The sequence below is a fragment of the Plodia interpunctella genome, chromosome Z (genome assembly GCF_027563975.2).
Source record: "Plodia interpunctella isolate USDA-ARS_2022_Savannah chromosome Z, ilPloInte3.2, whole genome shotgun sequence".
In the NCBI taxonomy this organism is placed as follows: domain Eukaryota; kingdom Metazoa; phylum Arthropoda; class Insecta; order Lepidoptera; family Pyralidae; genus Plodia; species Plodia interpunctella.
Window position 1 is genome coordinate 12,755,207 of NC_071324.2, and position 18,765 is coordinate 12,773,971.

Below are 18,765 nucleotides of genomic sequence, written 5' to 3' on the forward strand. Positions count from 1 at the left end.
TCAGACTGGAGGGTCGTTCTGGGTGAGAAAATCTGCATAGCGCGTTTGAAAATCATATCAAAACAATCCAACGCCATCTACCCATTCGCATTTGACCTGCCGAACAGGGAATAAGCGGGAAATTCATAGTCCACCCTGTCTGTGTCTGTACGGACAGGGAGGCACGAACCCTAGGTGGCGTTCTCTCCCTATATTTACCCGGCGGCCATACTGAAACACTGAACAGCTCGCAAAACGTTGGCGTATGTTAATCTTAATGAATTAACTTGAGGAGTAAATAAAGTTAAACATTTCTATACACTGGCATTAGCTGCGTAGTGTGTTGTGTGCTCACACCGCAAGGAAAAACTAAAAGTGTATAATTTAATAAAATAATTATTATGCCGAAAGACTAAGAAGAAAAACAGTATAGTACAGCATACAGGTTATACTTTGAAGATAATATTCGAGAAACTGATTCTAGATACAATATGCATTATTGACAGACCAGACTACACTCAAAGAACACTTATTTTTGTCCGAAATTCCTTTAATTATCTTATACAACGATAGGGATATACCCTCGCATATATCTAAACCGAAATTCCCAAAAAGGTGAGAAAGATGTCAACATACAGTTTTACCCGAGCGCAGCCGGGACCGGCTGCTAGTTAAATTATAATTTAACTAATTGCGAAGACAAATTCTATCCCACGTGACGGGGCAGCGTTGGCCAAGTCACGTGCACCAAACACGTTCGACTCATCATTACGGCCATTACGAGATTGAAAATATGGCGTCGTAATAACTTGACATCATTTTAGCATTCTGTAACAATTTGGAGAAACACTTAATCTTATTCTTAGCGTGTCCACGCGGCTTGGGGATCAAATACGACACAGAATTTAAATATAGATACGTCATGTCTTTATGGGCTACACATACAGATGAAACTAGGTCGATTTTGTACAAAGTAAAAAAAATATTGATCGGTACATGATACGGTTTTCATTTTTAATGTACACATTCGAGCGACTAATGCAGGGAGACGGGTCTTTATCGGGATGTTATCGAGACTTGATTTTGACTTTCATTGGTCGTTTATATTTTCTTTTTATAACCATAAAATGAGACTTAAAGTTCTTAAGCTCTCTGCTTAAGCTATCCATATTCTTCTTACATATTATAAAAAGAAATCCCCCTGTCGCGTCTGTTTATCTGTACGCGAACAATTAAAAAACTACCGGACAGATTTTTGTACGGTTCTCACCAATTGATAGTGAGATTCCTGAGGAAGGTTTACCCGAGCGAAGCGGCGTGCGGGCCGCTAATATCATAGTAACTAATCGATGTTTATATATTCTTTGTATAATACCACCATGTAATTAATAGGTACTCCGTACAACAAGTACTTACTAAATCCATGAATACCATGAATGATTTACAATAAAGTAACATTATTTTACGATCGAAAAAACGTTAATTACAGATGTCGAAGAAACAATAAGTGACAAATATGTGTGAAGAAAAACAAAATTTTGAATTGTTAGAGCAGTTGTTCTCAATGAGTGTATCATTGATTCACTACATGGTATAAAACAATGTCGCTCAGTGTAAATGTTACTGAGGAATGTTGAGGTTATAATTTGTGGTTGGTTAGGTTAGGGCCGATAGTTTAGCTATAACTGCATTATTTTTTCTAGAAACAAGAGACCGGCTTTCCTTATGTTACTCCTGAAGATTTCGAGAAAAACGGCCCAGTAGTGTTTGTCAGTTTTGAGTTTATTCATTACAAACAAAAATACACTACTCTTTTACACTACTATATAACATTTAGTATTGTTGATTATGACAAAAAACGAAAATCTCGCCACAAATTGAAAGAAATCGATACGATCGATATTAATATTAATACTTAGTTAATAAGAATTATTTTATTTAAAGTAATTTTATTTATGTATACCTATTTTATTTTCAATTTTTTTTTAAATAATTTATTCAAAAAATATATGTAGTAAAAACCTCGCGAGCTTTATCTGTGTTCGGTGAGTCGCTATTATATTTAGATACAAAATATGTTTTCAATTTCAATTAAAACTTTTTTGAATAAACAAAGTGTTCTTAAACCGGTAGGTCGTTTTTTCTTTACTAGACATTTTTTTGACATGATTCAGTTAGAATTAGGTAATTAATTTTATCATAAACACACATGATATTACAATACTCAAATAATTCCTTGTCATTATCTGCCTCCTTATCAAGCTTTTAAAAAATATATTTGGAATAATTATTAAGTAGTATTAGTGTATACATAAGGACATATTTAAAAATATTGTACACTTAAATACATTATTTTAAGCTTCATTTTAAACTCTTTTTTTTTTTGTAATCCAATTAATATCAACCTCGGTTGGGAAATATTAAAATAATACTTTACTTACTTATTTATGGTAGGATTACATTTTGGCCACAAACAATTTTGCATAATCGGTAAACATTGGTATTATAATAATGTCCGAAGCGTGAGTGACAATAATTTTTCTAGGGGTACAAAGAAAATATAGGGTGAAATTGAGTTCTTAAAATGTATTGTCATTTTATAGGCTATAAAAACCCATAGACATCGCAGTCGTGAGTTTAAAAAACTGAAATTATAAGTACTTGTTTAGATTATAACGGATATATCGTCTTGTAGTAATGAATCTTGTAGTATAAATGAATGTGTGCATCATACAGAGATAGAATTAGAATCATTTGAGCAATTTCCTTGAGATTTTCCGACCGAAGGTGGAAATCCTATCTTCTATCCGAGTATGAGAAATAAAAATTCAATACCATGTACCATTTTGATGAAATTTTGTATGTATATAGTTAAAGACCCGGGGGTTCAAAAATAGGCTACTATTATTAAAAACTCAACCACCAAATGAATGAACGGGTTGTGAAAGTTTGTATGAAAATCGTGTCTGTTCCGCTTTCGCAGAGGAATACACGAGGACGAAGCCGCGGTCAAAAGCTAGTTAAAACATAATTGATACCCAATTTACGTTTGTATTATTACGATGTTCAATTTTTTGTTCTATTTTTTTTTATTGAGCAATGCAACGACCTCTTCGTGGTCACCTTCAAAAATTACTGCGTCCTGAGACAAATTGATAATAATACTTGGCATACCGCCGTCCTTTTTCGTTTGTAATTTGTATTTTAGCATTTTGAGAATTACATAAGTTAAAATTTGACCTGTAAAAGTGCCTGTGAAGATTTAATTTCTGAAACATTGACAAAATTTGTATGCAAAAAATTAAAAAAAAAAAAAAAAACAATTGACAGTTTTAGCATTGATATCCTTGAAAACCCTGTTATCTGCCACTACACACGACTGGTAATTAAAATAAACAATTTTATAGATAAAACAGTGTTTTAGTGCGAAAACAGAATAAATATACATTTTAGATCGCATGCACCCTTGTACTAGATTTTATAATCCCAAAAATAAATAGTGTCTTGAAGATAATAGGCAATGAAGGCTGAACCTTGGTATCGAACTGCCATGCTTAATACAGGCTGTATTTTACGTGTATGCTTTTGGAATACCTACTAGTTTAAGAATCTCACATAAAATTACCTTCACAGAGGTGATTAATGGATGAAAAGTATATACAACCAAATATGTCAAAATAAATCGCAAATGGGTTGTCTAAAAGAACTCAGTCAACTAGCTTCTCCCGCGGCTTCGCTCGCGTAAATTCCCCACACGATCAGTTATTTTCCGGGATGAAAAGTTCCCTATATCTTGAAATTTTACATACAGTTATACAGTATAGTTAAATAAATAATAAATATATTAGGACAAATCACACAGATTGAGCCAGCCCCAAAGTAAGTTCGAGACTTGTGTTATGGGATACTAACTCAACGATATTATATTTTATAACAAATACATATATAGATAAACATCCAAGACCCGGGCAAATCAGAAAAAGATCTTTTTCCATCTTGACCCGACCGGGGATCGAACCCGGGACCTCTCGGTTCAGTGGCAAGAACTTTACCACTGCGCCACTGAGGTCGTCGTAGTTTGAAGTAGTTGAGTTACTTTTGCATTTATAATATGATAATAGTTAGGATTAACAATAATAAAATAAATATTAACCAGCCAAAATCCATACCAATCGATAATACAAAATATTATAGAATATGCATATTGTAGTGTATACGTATCTATTTGTCTTGTGCGCATACGTCACGTAAAGCGAGCGGCGGGGGGCAGTCGCCGACAAGCCGTCTCAGAGTGTGTACGTGTGGTGGTGCGCTGTCAAGCCAAGTCTTTACTAGCTTATCGAGCGACAGTACAAGTGGCGACGAGGATAAAGGTATGTCTTGATTACATTATACGTGAAAAAAAAAAATTAAACGATAGGGGAAGAAACTCAACATTCATCTTGCACGCTAAGTGCCAATTAAAGATGTAGCAGTCTAGTAGTTTATTGCTTTTATATATAACTGTAGTAATGATTGACATGGAAAAGTACCTGTGAAGGTTTATTTTCTCAATATAAACATTATATAGGCGTTTTGTTGTCCAAACAAATAATGGCAATATTTCAATGAAACGAGATAACAAAACAAAACCTATGAATCATAAGTCGGGCGCTTGAACCAGGTGCTCGAGCGAATAACCTTCCACCTACCCTATATTAATAATTATACATAGGTCAATAGTAAAGTAAACAAAGAAGTGGACGGCTACTGTTAGCCGTATTCTATACAATAAATTAATATGAAATGTCGTACAAAATGTACATGTTTAGTTAAATAACGACAATCAATAGAAAAATTTAAGCATGCAAGATGAATAAAATTAAATGATGATGATGATGATAATATTAAATTTACTTATAAACTGCGAAACTGATGTAAGTTTAATCTAGCGGGTAGAATATTTGAAATTTCAATTTGAGAATATGGTGACTATACTATTTAGGTATCTATCTAATCTACAATGTAAGTGTAGTTTTACGTGGTAAAAAAAAAAAAAAAAAAAAAAAAAAAAAAAAAAAAAAAAAAAAAAAAAAAAAAAAAAAAAAAAAAAAAAAAAAAAAAAAAAAAAAAAAAAAAACGGTGGATACGTGGGTCATTAAATTGACAGTTGCTTTCAGTTAACTCAATTACAAAAAAAAATGTTAAGCACAATTCATATAGAACTCATTAAATTGATGTTATGAACTTATGTGCATCGTTAGAGAAATGGTTGCCAAGCAGATAATTCTGTACATTTAATTGGTGAAACAAATTAGGTATAATCATTAAATTGACTGCATATTTGTATTCATGTTAGTATTGTGGTATATGACTTGCGAGTCTGGAACTGGCACCAAGCAGAAAAAGTCTGTATATAAAAGAAAAATACTTAAATGTATATTTGCTCACAAAATGTGAAGTAACGGCAAAAGTCGTTAATAGCAGACTAATAGTCTGATCATTAAATTGATTAACCTTATTTCAGGTTTGCCCAAAATGAGTCACGACGGTATAGCCTTAAATATGAAGATGGAAAACTTCGACTGTGAGGGTGATTCAAGCTCAGTAAGCGTTAGATGGGAACGATGGAAACGAGCTCTCAATATATACTTGCAAGCATCTGGAACCGTCCAGAACGAAAAAAAAAGGCAGCCTTGCTACATTTTGGTGGGCTCGACCTACAGGAAATATTCTACAACCTCCCGGGGGCTGATGTTGAACCATCGGAGGGTACTGACGTATTCAAAATTGCAATAAGCAAACTAGACGCGTACTTTGCACCGAAGCAGTGTACACTATATGAGCGTCACGTATTCAGACTTATTCAACAGGAGCCCACTGAAAAATTCGAGAAATTCGTACTGCGGCTCAGACAACAAGCTGATAAATGCGAATTTAAAAATAAAGAGGAGCACATTGTGGACCAAGTTATCGAGAAATGCTTCTCGAATGAACTAAGAAGAAAAATTCTTAAAATAGGAGATGAGATGACTTTGGATCGTGCTATAAATGAAGCTAATGCCCTCGAAACTGTAAATAAACAAATGGAAGAATTTGAGAAAGGGAAAACCCCTGAACAGACAATTAATAAAGTAGATACAAAAGAAAAACCTTGGAAAAATTATAGAGGCAGTAGGTGCGGGAGATGTGGAAACTATAGGCACCCTTCAAACTCCGATAAATGTCCTGCAAGGGATAAAGATTGCTTAAAATGTGGACTTCGAGGACATTTTAGACAATGGTGTAAAACTAAAAGCAACCTTAAAAGGAACAATACAGAAAATACTTCCAATAAGCCGAACCCGAAAAAACCTAGACTACAAACAAAATCTAATACTGAAGTTAATCAAATAGAAGATGACAGTAATGATGATCAAAATGGATATAATTATGTTTTTCACATAGACGAAGACCTACAAATTGACTGTGTAATTGGTGGAATCAAAACGAAGATGATCATAGACTCGGGTTGCAAACATAACTTGATAACTGGAGAAACTTGGGAAGTGATGAAGAGACGGAAAGTGGCAGTATCTAATCAGATCGCTAAACCAGATATTAGATTTGTAGCATACGGAAGTAATAAACCTTTAGAAGTTAAGGGATGTTTCAACGCAACACTACAAGTAGAGGACAAACAAGAAAATGCAACATTCTTTGTTATAGCAAATGGAACGAGAAATCTTTTAGGAAAACAAACAGCAATGTCATTAGGCATATTAAAAATTGGATTAAATTTAGGAGTTAATCAGGTGAATGAAGAGGAAAGAACAACATTCCCAAAATTTAAAGATGTACTGGTTTCAGTACACATAGATGACTCAGTACCAGCTGTTTCACAACCCTACAGGTATTATAACTAACTCACCCACTTCTTAATCAAGTACATAAATACTAAAGTAGTTATGACATAAATATAAATTATAAGTAAATTCCACGATTAAATTGTAATAAACAAAATAAGTAAAATGAAAGAATAAATAAATATATTGAATAATAATAAACAAGAGGTGATAAAAAAAAAAAAAAAAAATTTGTTTGCTATGTATTAATATTATTGATTTACTATGAATATATAATACATAAATATTGATGTAATATTTAATTCAAAGTTAGCCATATTAATTTAGAAATACAAAATTTATGTTGCCGATGTTAATTACTACAGCGAAGATAATTACGTTAGGACATTTCAATATGTGCTTATGTATATGGTATTAAATTATAATTATAATATGATTATCTTCAAATTGTGTTATTTCTTATAAACCTAAAATGTCGTATCATTTACTTATACAACATATCGTACTTCTATTATAGGAGGATACCCATACCCTTAGAAGCAAAAGTAGAAACCAAATTGCAGGAACTTATAGACAAGGATATTATAGAGGAAGTACCTGGATCTTCAAAATGGGTCTCACCTATTGTTCCCATTCTCAAAGACAATGGGGACATCCGTCTATGTGTTGACATGCGAAGGGCTAACACTGCTATTCTCAGAGAAAACCACCCATTACCGACCATGGACCAGTTGCTGCCTAAAATGAGGGATGCCAAATATTTTACGAAATTAGACATTAAAGACGCCTTCCATCAAGTTGAATTGCACCCAGATTCTCGACACATAACCACATTCATCACCAGTAAAGGCCTCTTTCGATATAAGCGGTTGATGTTTGGGATCTCATGTGCTCCAGAAATTTTTCAAAAAGTTTTAGAACGAATGCTACTTGGTTGTGATGGAGTATTTAACTTCATTGATGACATTTTAATATTTGGAAGAGATTTGGAGGAACACGATAAACGTTTAAAAAAGGTGATGGAAGTGTTAAAAGAAAATAATGTGGTTTTGAAAAAAGAAAAGTGTTTACACAGAGTAAAGAAGGTGAGTTTTTTAGGACATGAACTTTCAGATGCGGGTGTTCGACCACTGCAAAAATACGTCACCACAGTTCAAGAGTTCAGGCCACCAGTAAATGTAAGTGAACTGCAAAGCTTTCTGGGTTTAATAAACTACGTAGGAAAATGGATACCTAACCTCGCGACAGTTACTGAACCATTTAAAGTACTACTTCGTAATAAAAACGCAAAGACGTCAGATATTCAAAAAGATTGGGGCTCGAAACAAGAGGAAGCATTCGAATATTTGAAATCAACCCTGTCCAATATTCCTAACTTAGGATACTACAACGTAAATGATAAAACAATTGTCATTGCTGATGCCAGCCCAGTCGGCCTCGGAGCAGTATTGATACAGGTAAATGATAGGGGGCCGAGAATTATCGCGTATGGGCACAAGACGTTAACGGACTGTGAACGCAGGTACTGCCAAACCGAGAAGGAAGCGCTTGCCTTGGTTTGGGCAGTGGAACACTTTCATATTTTCTTATATGGTAAGGATTTCGAACTGATAACAGACCATAAACCTCTAGAAGTAATTTTTGGCCCAAAGTCCAAGCCGTGCGCGAGAATTGAAAGATGGATTCTTCGGCTCCAGTCATATAGATACAAAGTAGTATATAAACCCGGAAAGACAAACATCGCGGACCCATTATCTAGGCTTCTTAAATTACCCACAATTTTACCGACAACAAAAGAAGATCACATTCACCAAATTGTTGAATACACTCGACCCGTTGCGGTATCAATGAGGGAACTTTTACATTATTCTAGAGAGGATAATGAGATAAAGAGTGTAAAAGAAGCTATTTACAATAACAAGTGGGGCGATGAAGCAAAATCGTTTAAAGTATTCCAAAGTGAACTCTGTTTTTATGAAGGACTTCTACTGAGAGGCACGAGGATCGTTATTCCCAAAGAATTGCGTGAAAGGGTATTGAACGCTGCACACGAAGGCCATCCTGGCATAGTGGCAATGAAAGCCCGAATGAGAACCAAAGTATGGTGGCCAGCGTGCGACAAGGATGCCGAAAATTTCGTTAAAGCTTGTCGAGGGTGTACTTTAGTTTCCGCTCCAAACCCACCAAACCCTATGAAGAGAAGAGAGATACCGGAGGATGCATGGATGGATGTTGCTATTGACCTAATGGGACCTCTCCCAAGCGGCGATTATTTGCTAGTTGTAGTGGATTATTTCAGTAGGTACAAAGAAATAAAAATATGTCGGAAAATCACTAGTACTGAAATAATCGGAATACTCAAAGAAATATTCAGCCGATTAGGAAATCCTCTCACTATAACTGCTGATAACGGTAGGCAATTTTGTAGTGAGGAATTCAAATCATTCTGTAAGGAACAGAACATTACCCTCTTCAATACTATTCCCTACTGGCCACAACAGAATGGCGAGGTAGAACGCCAGAACCGCGATATTCTTAAGCGACTAAAAATAAGTCAAGCCGAAAAAACGAACTGGAGGGAGAGCTTATACGATTACTTAGTGATGTACAACAGTACACCACACTCGGTTACGGGAAAGACGCCCTCGGAGTTATTTTTTAAGCGGAAATTCAGAGATAAGATTCCAATGGCAGGTGATATGGGGTTAGAACCTTATGAAACAGAAAGCGAAATGAAAGACAGAGATAAAATAATGAAGGAAAAAGGAAAGGAATATGGAGACAGAAAGAGAAAGGCAACAGAATGTGATTTGGAACCTGGTGATAAAGTTTATATAAAAAACATGATCAAAGATAACAAGCTTAGCCTTAACTTCGACACAACTAGCCATACAGTAGAAAAAGCAGTTGGGGGCGATATTCAAGTTCGAAATGACAAAACAGGGCAAAGTTACAGAAGGAACGTGGTACATTTAAAAAAGATCCAAGGACAGTGGAAAGTGATAGACAGTGACAAAGGTGAAGACAATAGTCGGGACTCTGGAGAAGGAAACGATTCGATTGATGCTACCGAGTAGTAAACAAGAGGTGTTATTATTTATCATAGATGTTGTTGATTATTTACCTGAATTTTGATTGGTGAAATGTAGAATCGTCTCATCGATAACTGTAGTTTTATTTAAACTAAAATATATTTTAGTTAAGGAGGGGATGTAGTGTATACGTATCTATTTGTCTTGTGCGCATACGTCACGTAAAGCGAGCGGCGGGGGGCAGTCGCCGACAAGCCGTCTCAGAGTGTGTACGTGTGGTGGTGCGCTGTCAAGCCAAGTCTTTACTAGCTTATCGAGCGACAGTACACATATGTTAGATTGACAAATTTTTTTTTTGTTGGGCGGGATCTTATATGAATATTTAAAATTGAGTGCCGAAAAAATTTCGATTCGTTACACTTCTGCACCTGGCAGTATCTATAGGTACAGATATCTCCTACAACGGTATAAAACAGTGTCTTTGCAAATGTGTCGCGCAGTATTTAGCTCGAGTACTTCCTTGTGGTCTTTCTGTAACGTCTTCTCGATATCGTATGTAATTGTACCATTGGAGTATATCTCGTGTTCAGTGATTTTCTGGTGACATGCTGTGTTTTAGGCTTTGCGGCGTTCTCATATTTCTTGTCTATGGTAAGGTTTTTTTGTACTTTATTTCATTACTAGCATTTGCCTGCAGCTTCGCGCGTTTATTTCATGTGTTCACTACTATTATCGATATCTCAGGTTGTAAGCAACATGGCGGAGCGAAAAAGCGAATAATTTATTTAATATATTTATATAATATTCGTCCATATAACTCTGTTGGATATTTTTATGGAACTATTATTTTCTATTGAAAACTGAAATTAACCGTGAACGGTGAATTGGAGCATTGCAGAAATGAATTATAACATCCATACTGATAATATTATAAATGCGAAAGTCTGGCTGTCTATATGGCTAGACTGCTGGACCGGTTTTGATTAAATTTGGTTTGCATGTAGTTCATTCAAAAATAGGCTACTGTTTTTTTTTAAATCAATCCCAAAACGATATAGTGGGGGTGAAAGTTTGTATGAAAATCGTGCCTGTTGAGTTTTCTCAGATAAATTCACATAGGCTAAACCGCGGGCAAGAGGTATTATTATTATCATCTTGTCTATACTTATTTGTACATAATATAAAATACATATTCATTCCAAAAAAATTAAAAAATTATACACAAATTTATATTTAAAAAAATGGTAAGCCCTTCTGGCGTAATAGGGACCAACACTGTTTGAATTAGTTTCTTTCGGCATTTCTTCTCAGTAGTGGTCGTTCCGAAATGCTAGTTGTTTGTAGCTTTGGTAAATATCATTTAATTTGGAATATGACGTGAAAAAGTGTCTGTGAAGGGTTAATTTCTGAATAAATGATTTGATTTTGATTTTGCTTCCAATATGGTTGAAAATTTGCATAGGTTGCGTATATAGTTTGAAGTACAGAGACGGACGTAAGGTCCTTACATCCCGGAAAAATAAATTTTCTAAATTCCTCTTCATAATAAGAAGACGCGGGTGAAGCCGCGGAAAAATGCAAATTTAATATGGTTTAATACTTGTTTTATTTAAAGTATTATACACCCATAACGTCAACACTATGCTTGTAAACGCATTTACTTTAAATATGAAATCCCAATCGACGGTTGCGTATCTCTGATACCAGTTTAGGACTACATCAATGATTCAATTAGGTACCTGTTCTTTCCATCTCGTACCACGCATTATTATTATTATTAATTATATTAGACCGTCTCTGTCGCTCCAAGTTTTAAATACACCAATCCGTCCTTTTCTAGTCATTACCAAAAACACAGGTTGATTTTTTTTTAATGTCTGTAATCTAGGCTCTGGAGGACAGCCGTCAAACCTGATTTTTGAGCGACCTTCCACTATTTTTTTATCAACTAATTTGCTTTTTCGACAACCATTAAAATTCCTAACTTGTAATGACAATGGCGTCGACTAATTAGGCCCCGCGGTTTCGTTTAGCCTTCCTCATCACATCCCTACACGTGCCTATTTCTTCCGGGATAATAATCTACGTTTATCATAGATTTTTATGTTACACCGAGAAAATATATACTTACCTGGAAAACACATGTTATCACTTTGAACAAGTTTAGTCACAGGCAAGTCTAGTCAAGTTATTGACAGCTGGGACTTCGGGACTTCACTTCGGTAGGAATTTCGAAAACTACCCTAAAAAAATACTAAACTAAATCCAGTAGATTTTGCGTAAAAAAGTTTATAATATTAGTAGAATATATTTATATGTATTTAATTTAATAATAATTCAATTAATTAATAACTCATTTATGTACATTGATTTATATTATAGTTACCGTGTACAGGGTGGCAGGTTCAAGACAGTTTTTAAATATAATTTTAAAAAATACCTATATGCAATAGGCAAAGGCAATCCTGCAAGCAAAGAACTCGCTCCAGAGGGCCTACCACGAAGCATACGAACACGTATAGCACATTACTAACGTCCACATTCTCATGTCTCTTTTTCCCTTCTCTTAAACGCATAGTGAACAAAAAAGAGAGAACGCGTGACGTGCTACGTTCATTATGGTAGCTGTTGTTTATATTGCGAATAGTAATGTGTTTTTAAATTAATTATGTGCTGAAAAATAAATGTTTTTCTTTGATTTTCTACACTAACTTCTGACTATAACGGTAGTTTATACTAACACACTGTATATCGTGAAATCATTAATATATTACCTATTATTAATAATTTATCATTATTCTCATCTTTTATATACTTTACGGTCTTGTAAAGTTTTTAGCACGTAACATGAATTTATACAGTGTTATTGTATGTCTGTCAGTCAGTCACATAATAATATCACATTACCTTTGAAAAGACGTAAGAAATAGTGTATATGTATGTGTGGTGTATAAAAATAATGTAAATTTTTAATTTTTAAAATATAAATCACAAACATAGTTTTAACATTTCAGTTGTGACGGCTTAAATAAATAAAGAATGTATTTGTTTTCAGACAATAAACCCATAATAATAAAGTACCTAGTAGTCAGTTTTACACACATGTTTTAAACTATAAGGAGTAACAAAAGGAATACAGAAGTTTTCATGTGAAAATGAATCACATAAGTAGTTTGTTTTAAATTAGATCTAGCGTGACGGTCTCATCAAGACTGAATCTTTTACAGATAACTGTTATGAGACGGACCAATTTGCCGGTTGTTTAGTTATTGTTTGCTAATCAGGTTCCACCATTATAATGCAATCTGTCGCATGATTTGTGATATAATACAACCACACCGCTAAACCAGATCTATGTCCCTCTGTGAAGGTAACTTTTTATCACCTATTTTATTACACAATATGCTCAGTATATATAAAATTTTAAGACATACTAATAGACACATAAACATAAGACACGATGCCTTCTTCAGATATATTATAGAAGGAAAGGTGGAAGGAAGAAGGGAAGACCATAAAATAGTTACACCAGACAAATTAAAAAAATAGTGGATGTCGTGTTGTATTAAGAAGCGAAGGAGTTGACGAGAGAGAACAATGGAAAGAACTCCAGAGACAAGAGCCTCGCTCTTAAATTACATAATTCCAAAAGAAATAAACATTAAAAGAAGAACGTGTGGCTTCGTGTATGTCACTCATGCTTTTAAACAATATTCCGAATACGTTCCATTCAAACAAATGAATGAATAAATAAATATATTAGGACAAATCACACTATCATCATCAATCAAGGTGATCAGCCAATTGCAAACATATTTTGTCAATTTACGACATAGATATCTTTGGAAACTGATTCAGTTTTCTCATTTGTATGTGTCCACCTGTATTATTATGTCGTCACATATTAATACAGGTGAACCTGTGAAGAACCTTTTTTTCTGAGGAACGCGTATGTACCTATTAAATTTAACTCATAACCTAACCATATCAAATACTCTTTCTTCTTGACGACCTCGGTGGCGCAGTGGTAAAATTCTTGCCACTGAACCGAGAGGTCCTGGGTTCGAACCCGTCGGGTCGGGTCATGATGGAAAATGATCTTTTTATGATTGGCCCGGATCTTGGATGTTTATCTATATATGTATTTGTTATAAAATATAGTATCGTTGAGTTAGTATCCCATAACACAAGTCTCGAACTTACTAGTTAGCCCCAAGCTAGCTCAATCTGTGTGATTTGTCCTAATATATTTATTTTATATTTATTTTTTTTTTTTTTCAGTTGTTAAGAAACCTAATTTTTCAAGAGATTTATGTCTAGTAGTCACAACCTAGTTTCTTCCCATTGACCTAGAATAATGATCATGAAGACAATGTTATGGATAGGATACAAGAAATATATATGATAGGTACCGATGATATATGATGAATATGATAGGTATGATAGGTGCGCGAGTCATAGGAACTCGCTCTCCACTAATATTTTTTTGTTTCGTATATCCAAGGCACAGGGATCTAAACCTATACAGCCGTCGTATGGTTCTTATTGTATTACAAAGCGTAAGCATAGTAAACCCATGAATGGCACATAACGTAATTACTTGACCATAACCGGGTTATTTTTTTCTTTTATGTTGACCATGTTTGTTGACAGAGTACAAAAATTACACACGTCCGGCCTAAGGCATAAGTCATTTCAGCTTAGTTTTTTTTACTAATAGAACACGTTTTTATTGTTATCGTTATACATATAGGTACAACCTACAATCGTTGCCTGGGGCTGTATAATAGCTTCTATAATGGCTTAGTTCAACACTGTAAATTAATAGTAAATTTTGTCAGATTTTACCTTTTGCTTACATAGGTAAATAACAATGCTTATTTTAAAAATTAATTGTATTATTTGTCGATGTCGGTACACGTTTCGATTTACACATATTTATGCATAATAATATAATTAGATTTTAGATTACACACTGAACGGCCGCCTGAATGTTTTAGTATGGATATTATTGCATTTAAGTATTTTTCTATATCCTTTTTACCATACCGTGTTATCACTCAACCTTGACGTTGGCAAAATCATCGGTGTGGCGAACGATGGAGCCATAACACAAGAAAAAAAAAGATCAGTTTTAATTTTACACTGCATCTTAATTTTTATAACTTGTCCAACGGAAGTATCAATGAAGATTTTATCTATCTGTTCCCAAATTACCAAAAATATGCAATAAATGGCACGACATAGATGTTTTAATCGAGGTTCTATTTTATGTGTGAGGTTAACGTGAAGGAAGATGAGGTGAATGTAGAACTCCTTAAAGGATAAAGCCGGAGATGAGAAGAGAGTGCACTGCATCCTTCATGGGTACCTCACTCTCATCTCTTATCAAACAGTCGTGCTTATTATATACTGATTGGAAAATACAGAGGCAATGTAAATACAGGGTACTGTGTCCGCAATGTGAGTACACATGCACGCTCGTTATAAAAAATGTCTGTATATTTGTACTGTCTCTCTTTCGTCTTCCACATGGCTGAGAGTCGTGGTTTTTTCTTATATATATGTTATATATATTAGTAAATTCATTCCATTTAATAACCACCACCATGTGTGGTGGTGGTCATTAAATGGAATTAATTTCTTGGCAATATAAATGGAGTAGTTTGCCATTACTTTATAATAATAAATTATCGACGAGTGCTGCTGGTTCGTCACAATGTTTTCCTTCATCGGAAGCAGGTGGTGGTCTATGAAAACTACTATATACATTAGTCAGATTAGTATGCAAATATTTAATAAAATATTTAGGATTGCCGGCGTCCATGGGCTACGGTGTTGTCTTACCATCAGGCTAAACCTGCATACTTGATTGCCCAATCGCAAAAAAATTGTAAATTTGTTTGTTACCTCTTCACACATTATTTACTGGACCGATTGTTTTGAAATTTGGTTCCCGGCTATAAAATAACCTGAAATAACACATAGGGTACTTTTTATCCCGAATTCCCACAAGAGCAAAGCCCCGGGGCGCAGTTAGTATACTATAAAAAACAGTCATTATAAACATTTGTTGACCACAATTAAATTTTTGACAACCCTATAGTTTTCCTCACTTCTAATAGTGAGATTACTGAGAATAACATAGCAACAAGTTGTGGTGATAATCACCAGTATGCCCACGAATTACAATATTACCGAAGGTCGAGACGCCAACGCAACCTTTAAACAAAACACTTATATATTATTTCTAAGCCCTTTACGTATAAATGGAGAATATTCCCTTTATATGCGTCAAGCTGAAATCTTATATTTTGTAACAAAGTTATTAAAATAGACTTAAATGAATAAAATGTGTAATCAAGACAAATCAGTCGAATCGACAAAAAATTTATAAGCAACTAGTTTTTGCCCGCGATGTCCCCCGCGTTTATTTCGCGCATCCGATTATAACTTATGATTGCCAATATAAGCAAACTATCGCGATGAAACCTACACCAGATTTTAAGTCATAAAGACCGCATCAAATTTCATGTAGTAGTTTTTTCGTGATGCCCAAACAAACATACAGATAGACAGATGAAAATTCTAAAAAACATCGTTTTGATATTTTGTACAAAACCATAAAAATAACAAGAAATTGTGGAAAAAATATTTATCTAAGCCATTTCTATATATAATTTATGGCTGAATATTCAACTTAAATTTTAATAGCCGAATTATATAAGATCTTAAACTGCTAAATATTCGAGCTACCATTACTTTACGAAAATTAATTAATTACTTCTATAATCGACCTATTTACCCTAGTTTAGACAGAGCCTAGTTAATTAGACCGAGACGCCGAGAAAACAATCTATAAGAGCTTAATTATATAAGCAATCATCGCGTGTTATCTATCTTCAAATCTTACATATATACAAGTACAATACAATATATACACAGTACAATTTATACATATATTAAAAACTGTAAGTGAGCTATGTCTGTAGATAGGAGATATTAAAGAAAAAAATTATGGAGGGTCTTTATAGGACTAACAGAAACCAAAACTTTTTTATTTTTGTCTCTGTCTGTTTGTCTGTCTGTATGTTTGTTCGCGTTACGTTTTTGTATAAAAACTTTCCATGCCATAGCTATTATATTGTTATCAGCTAGTGTTCTCCAAATTCAGTATGAGCTTATTTTTCACCAAATAAAACTCTCGCCAGTCTGAAAAATTCGCAACAGTTATACAACTTTTCCAATATCAGTTGGAATTGTTCATCAGAATTTCCAGATCTTCGATTTTATCCTGTTATTCCGCTCCGACCAGCCAAACGGAAAACTTAAACTGGAAACTTAAATTACTTAACCAGAACAATGCTAGTCGGGTGGAATCACTTTTTGTAAGACCGTCCATGTTTCTTATAATAGTTTTAAAATGACAAATTTCTTTATACCTAATAGATATAATAAATATTTAGTCCTGGATTCTTTCTAAACAAAGTTTATCATAGCGAGACCTTGGTACAAAGGTCGTCGGAATGTGACACTGTTTTTTTTTTTTTTATTAAAGATCTGTCACTGTCATTTTTCTGCCGCCAAATAACAGCGCTTACATTGTTGTATTCCACTTAATTAATGAATTACAAGGTACTGTTGCAAAGTGTAGGCGACGCGCGTGTGACACCCCTGGTGTTGTAAGCGTTGATTGGCTGTGGTGACCACTTACCATCTGGTGGGCCACATGCCTGCAAAGGGTAACTTGTTGTAGCTTCATAACCTCTGATCCGAATTAGGTAATTTAAGTTATTTCGTTGCCCTTGCTGTTCCGCATGGTCGTGGCCCAGTTGACATTATAATAGTGCATTTGCTTTGTATATAGTTAGTTGATATTACGTTTAATATTCCACTAGCATTTGCCCGCGGCTTCGCACACGTTATTTCAGTTCTTAAAAGGAATTGAAGTAAAATTTCACTTATTATATATTCTAAGACTGGTAAAGTGTATTTATTTTTGTCATCTTTACTTCAATTCCCAGTTTCCCGCTAAGTTAAGTGGAACTCTTAGACTGCAATTAAAATAACTGATTTTCGACTAGTCTACTTGTAAATATAAAAATAATTTGGTGTCCAGCTAGTAGACAGTATAATGTGGAATAACATACAAGTGATATAATCACATCATTTGTGACTGCACTCAAACAATGGTGAGGAAAATATCCCACTAAGAGCCCGTATAAATTACAAAGTATAGAAGAACATCGCTGAACTACAGTATTAGGCGGACGATCTAGTTAAAAAATGGACAACCTCAACAGCCCACACTAAAAATTAAGCTTGTGTCGCGGGTCCTATGGACAAAAACACAGAAATGGCCGAAACATAGTAGTTTGTAGCTTGTGAGAAATAACTATAAATATAAAAATTGACGAGAAAAAGTGCCTGTGAAGGTCTAATTTCTGAAAAAATGATTTGATTTGATTTGGCCACAATACACCCAGAACCCGGGACCTCTCGGTTCAGAGGCAAGCACTTTATTTACCACTGCGCCACCGAGGTCGTCATTGTTTGTGTGAATTCTATCTTGTTTTAGTGCAATTCAGTGTTTTTAATTACATTACTGAGTTCGCCGTTAATTTCTAGGATTTCAAGCATTAGCTAAAATAAACTTCTGACGCAGTCTTTACTTTTTGATAACTCCAGTTCACTGGGCATAAATTAAATACCTATGTTGATAAATGTAACCAAGTGAAGATTTATTAAAGCACGACATCTGTAATTTAATAGACCACGCTCCAGATACCGAGGCGTGCTCGCTGTTGGCATGAGATTATAGAAAATGATTGAAATAAGCCTAGGAATTGCATTATTTTTCTATCACGGATTCTCCTTCGAGACCTAGACATAATTACAAGAAACTAGGTGAGCCAACAGACATATAAATA

At 34.4% G+C, this 18,765-nt stretch overlaps 2 protein-coding genes across 3 annotated transcripts in view; both read left to right on the forward strand.

The window, feature by feature from the left end:
• Positions 1 to 18,765, forward strand: part of t (tan) — a 36,497-nt gene that overhangs the window by 4,057 nt on the left and 13,675 nt on the right. Inside the window, exon 1 of one of the 2 annotated variants that reach the window (XM_053767670.1) lies at positions 10,306 to 10,486. The exons of the other annotated variant lie outside the window; for it this stretch is intronic. Within the exon in view, the coding sequence (XP_053623645.1) occupies positions 10,441 to 10,486 (46 nt within the window). The 5' untranslated portion in view covers positions 10,306 to 10,440. Of the gene's footprint in view, positions 1 to 10,305; positions 10,487 to 18,765 lie in introns of those variants that run through there. 2 annotated transcript variants of the gene reach the window in all.
• On the forward strand, positions 4,184 to 10,157 carry LOC128682802 (uncharacterized protein K02A2.6-like). The gene is made up of 3 exons (XM_053767668.2): positions 4,184 to 4,352; positions 5,486 to 6,850; positions 7,321 to 10,157. The coding sequence occupies exons 2-3, from the start codon at positions 5,577 to 5,579 to the stop codon at positions 9,878 to 9,880; spliced, it is 3,834 nt and encodes a 1,277-aa protein (XP_053623643.1). The 5' UTR covers positions 4,184 to 4,352; positions 5,486 to 5,576; the 3' UTR covers positions 9,881 to 10,157.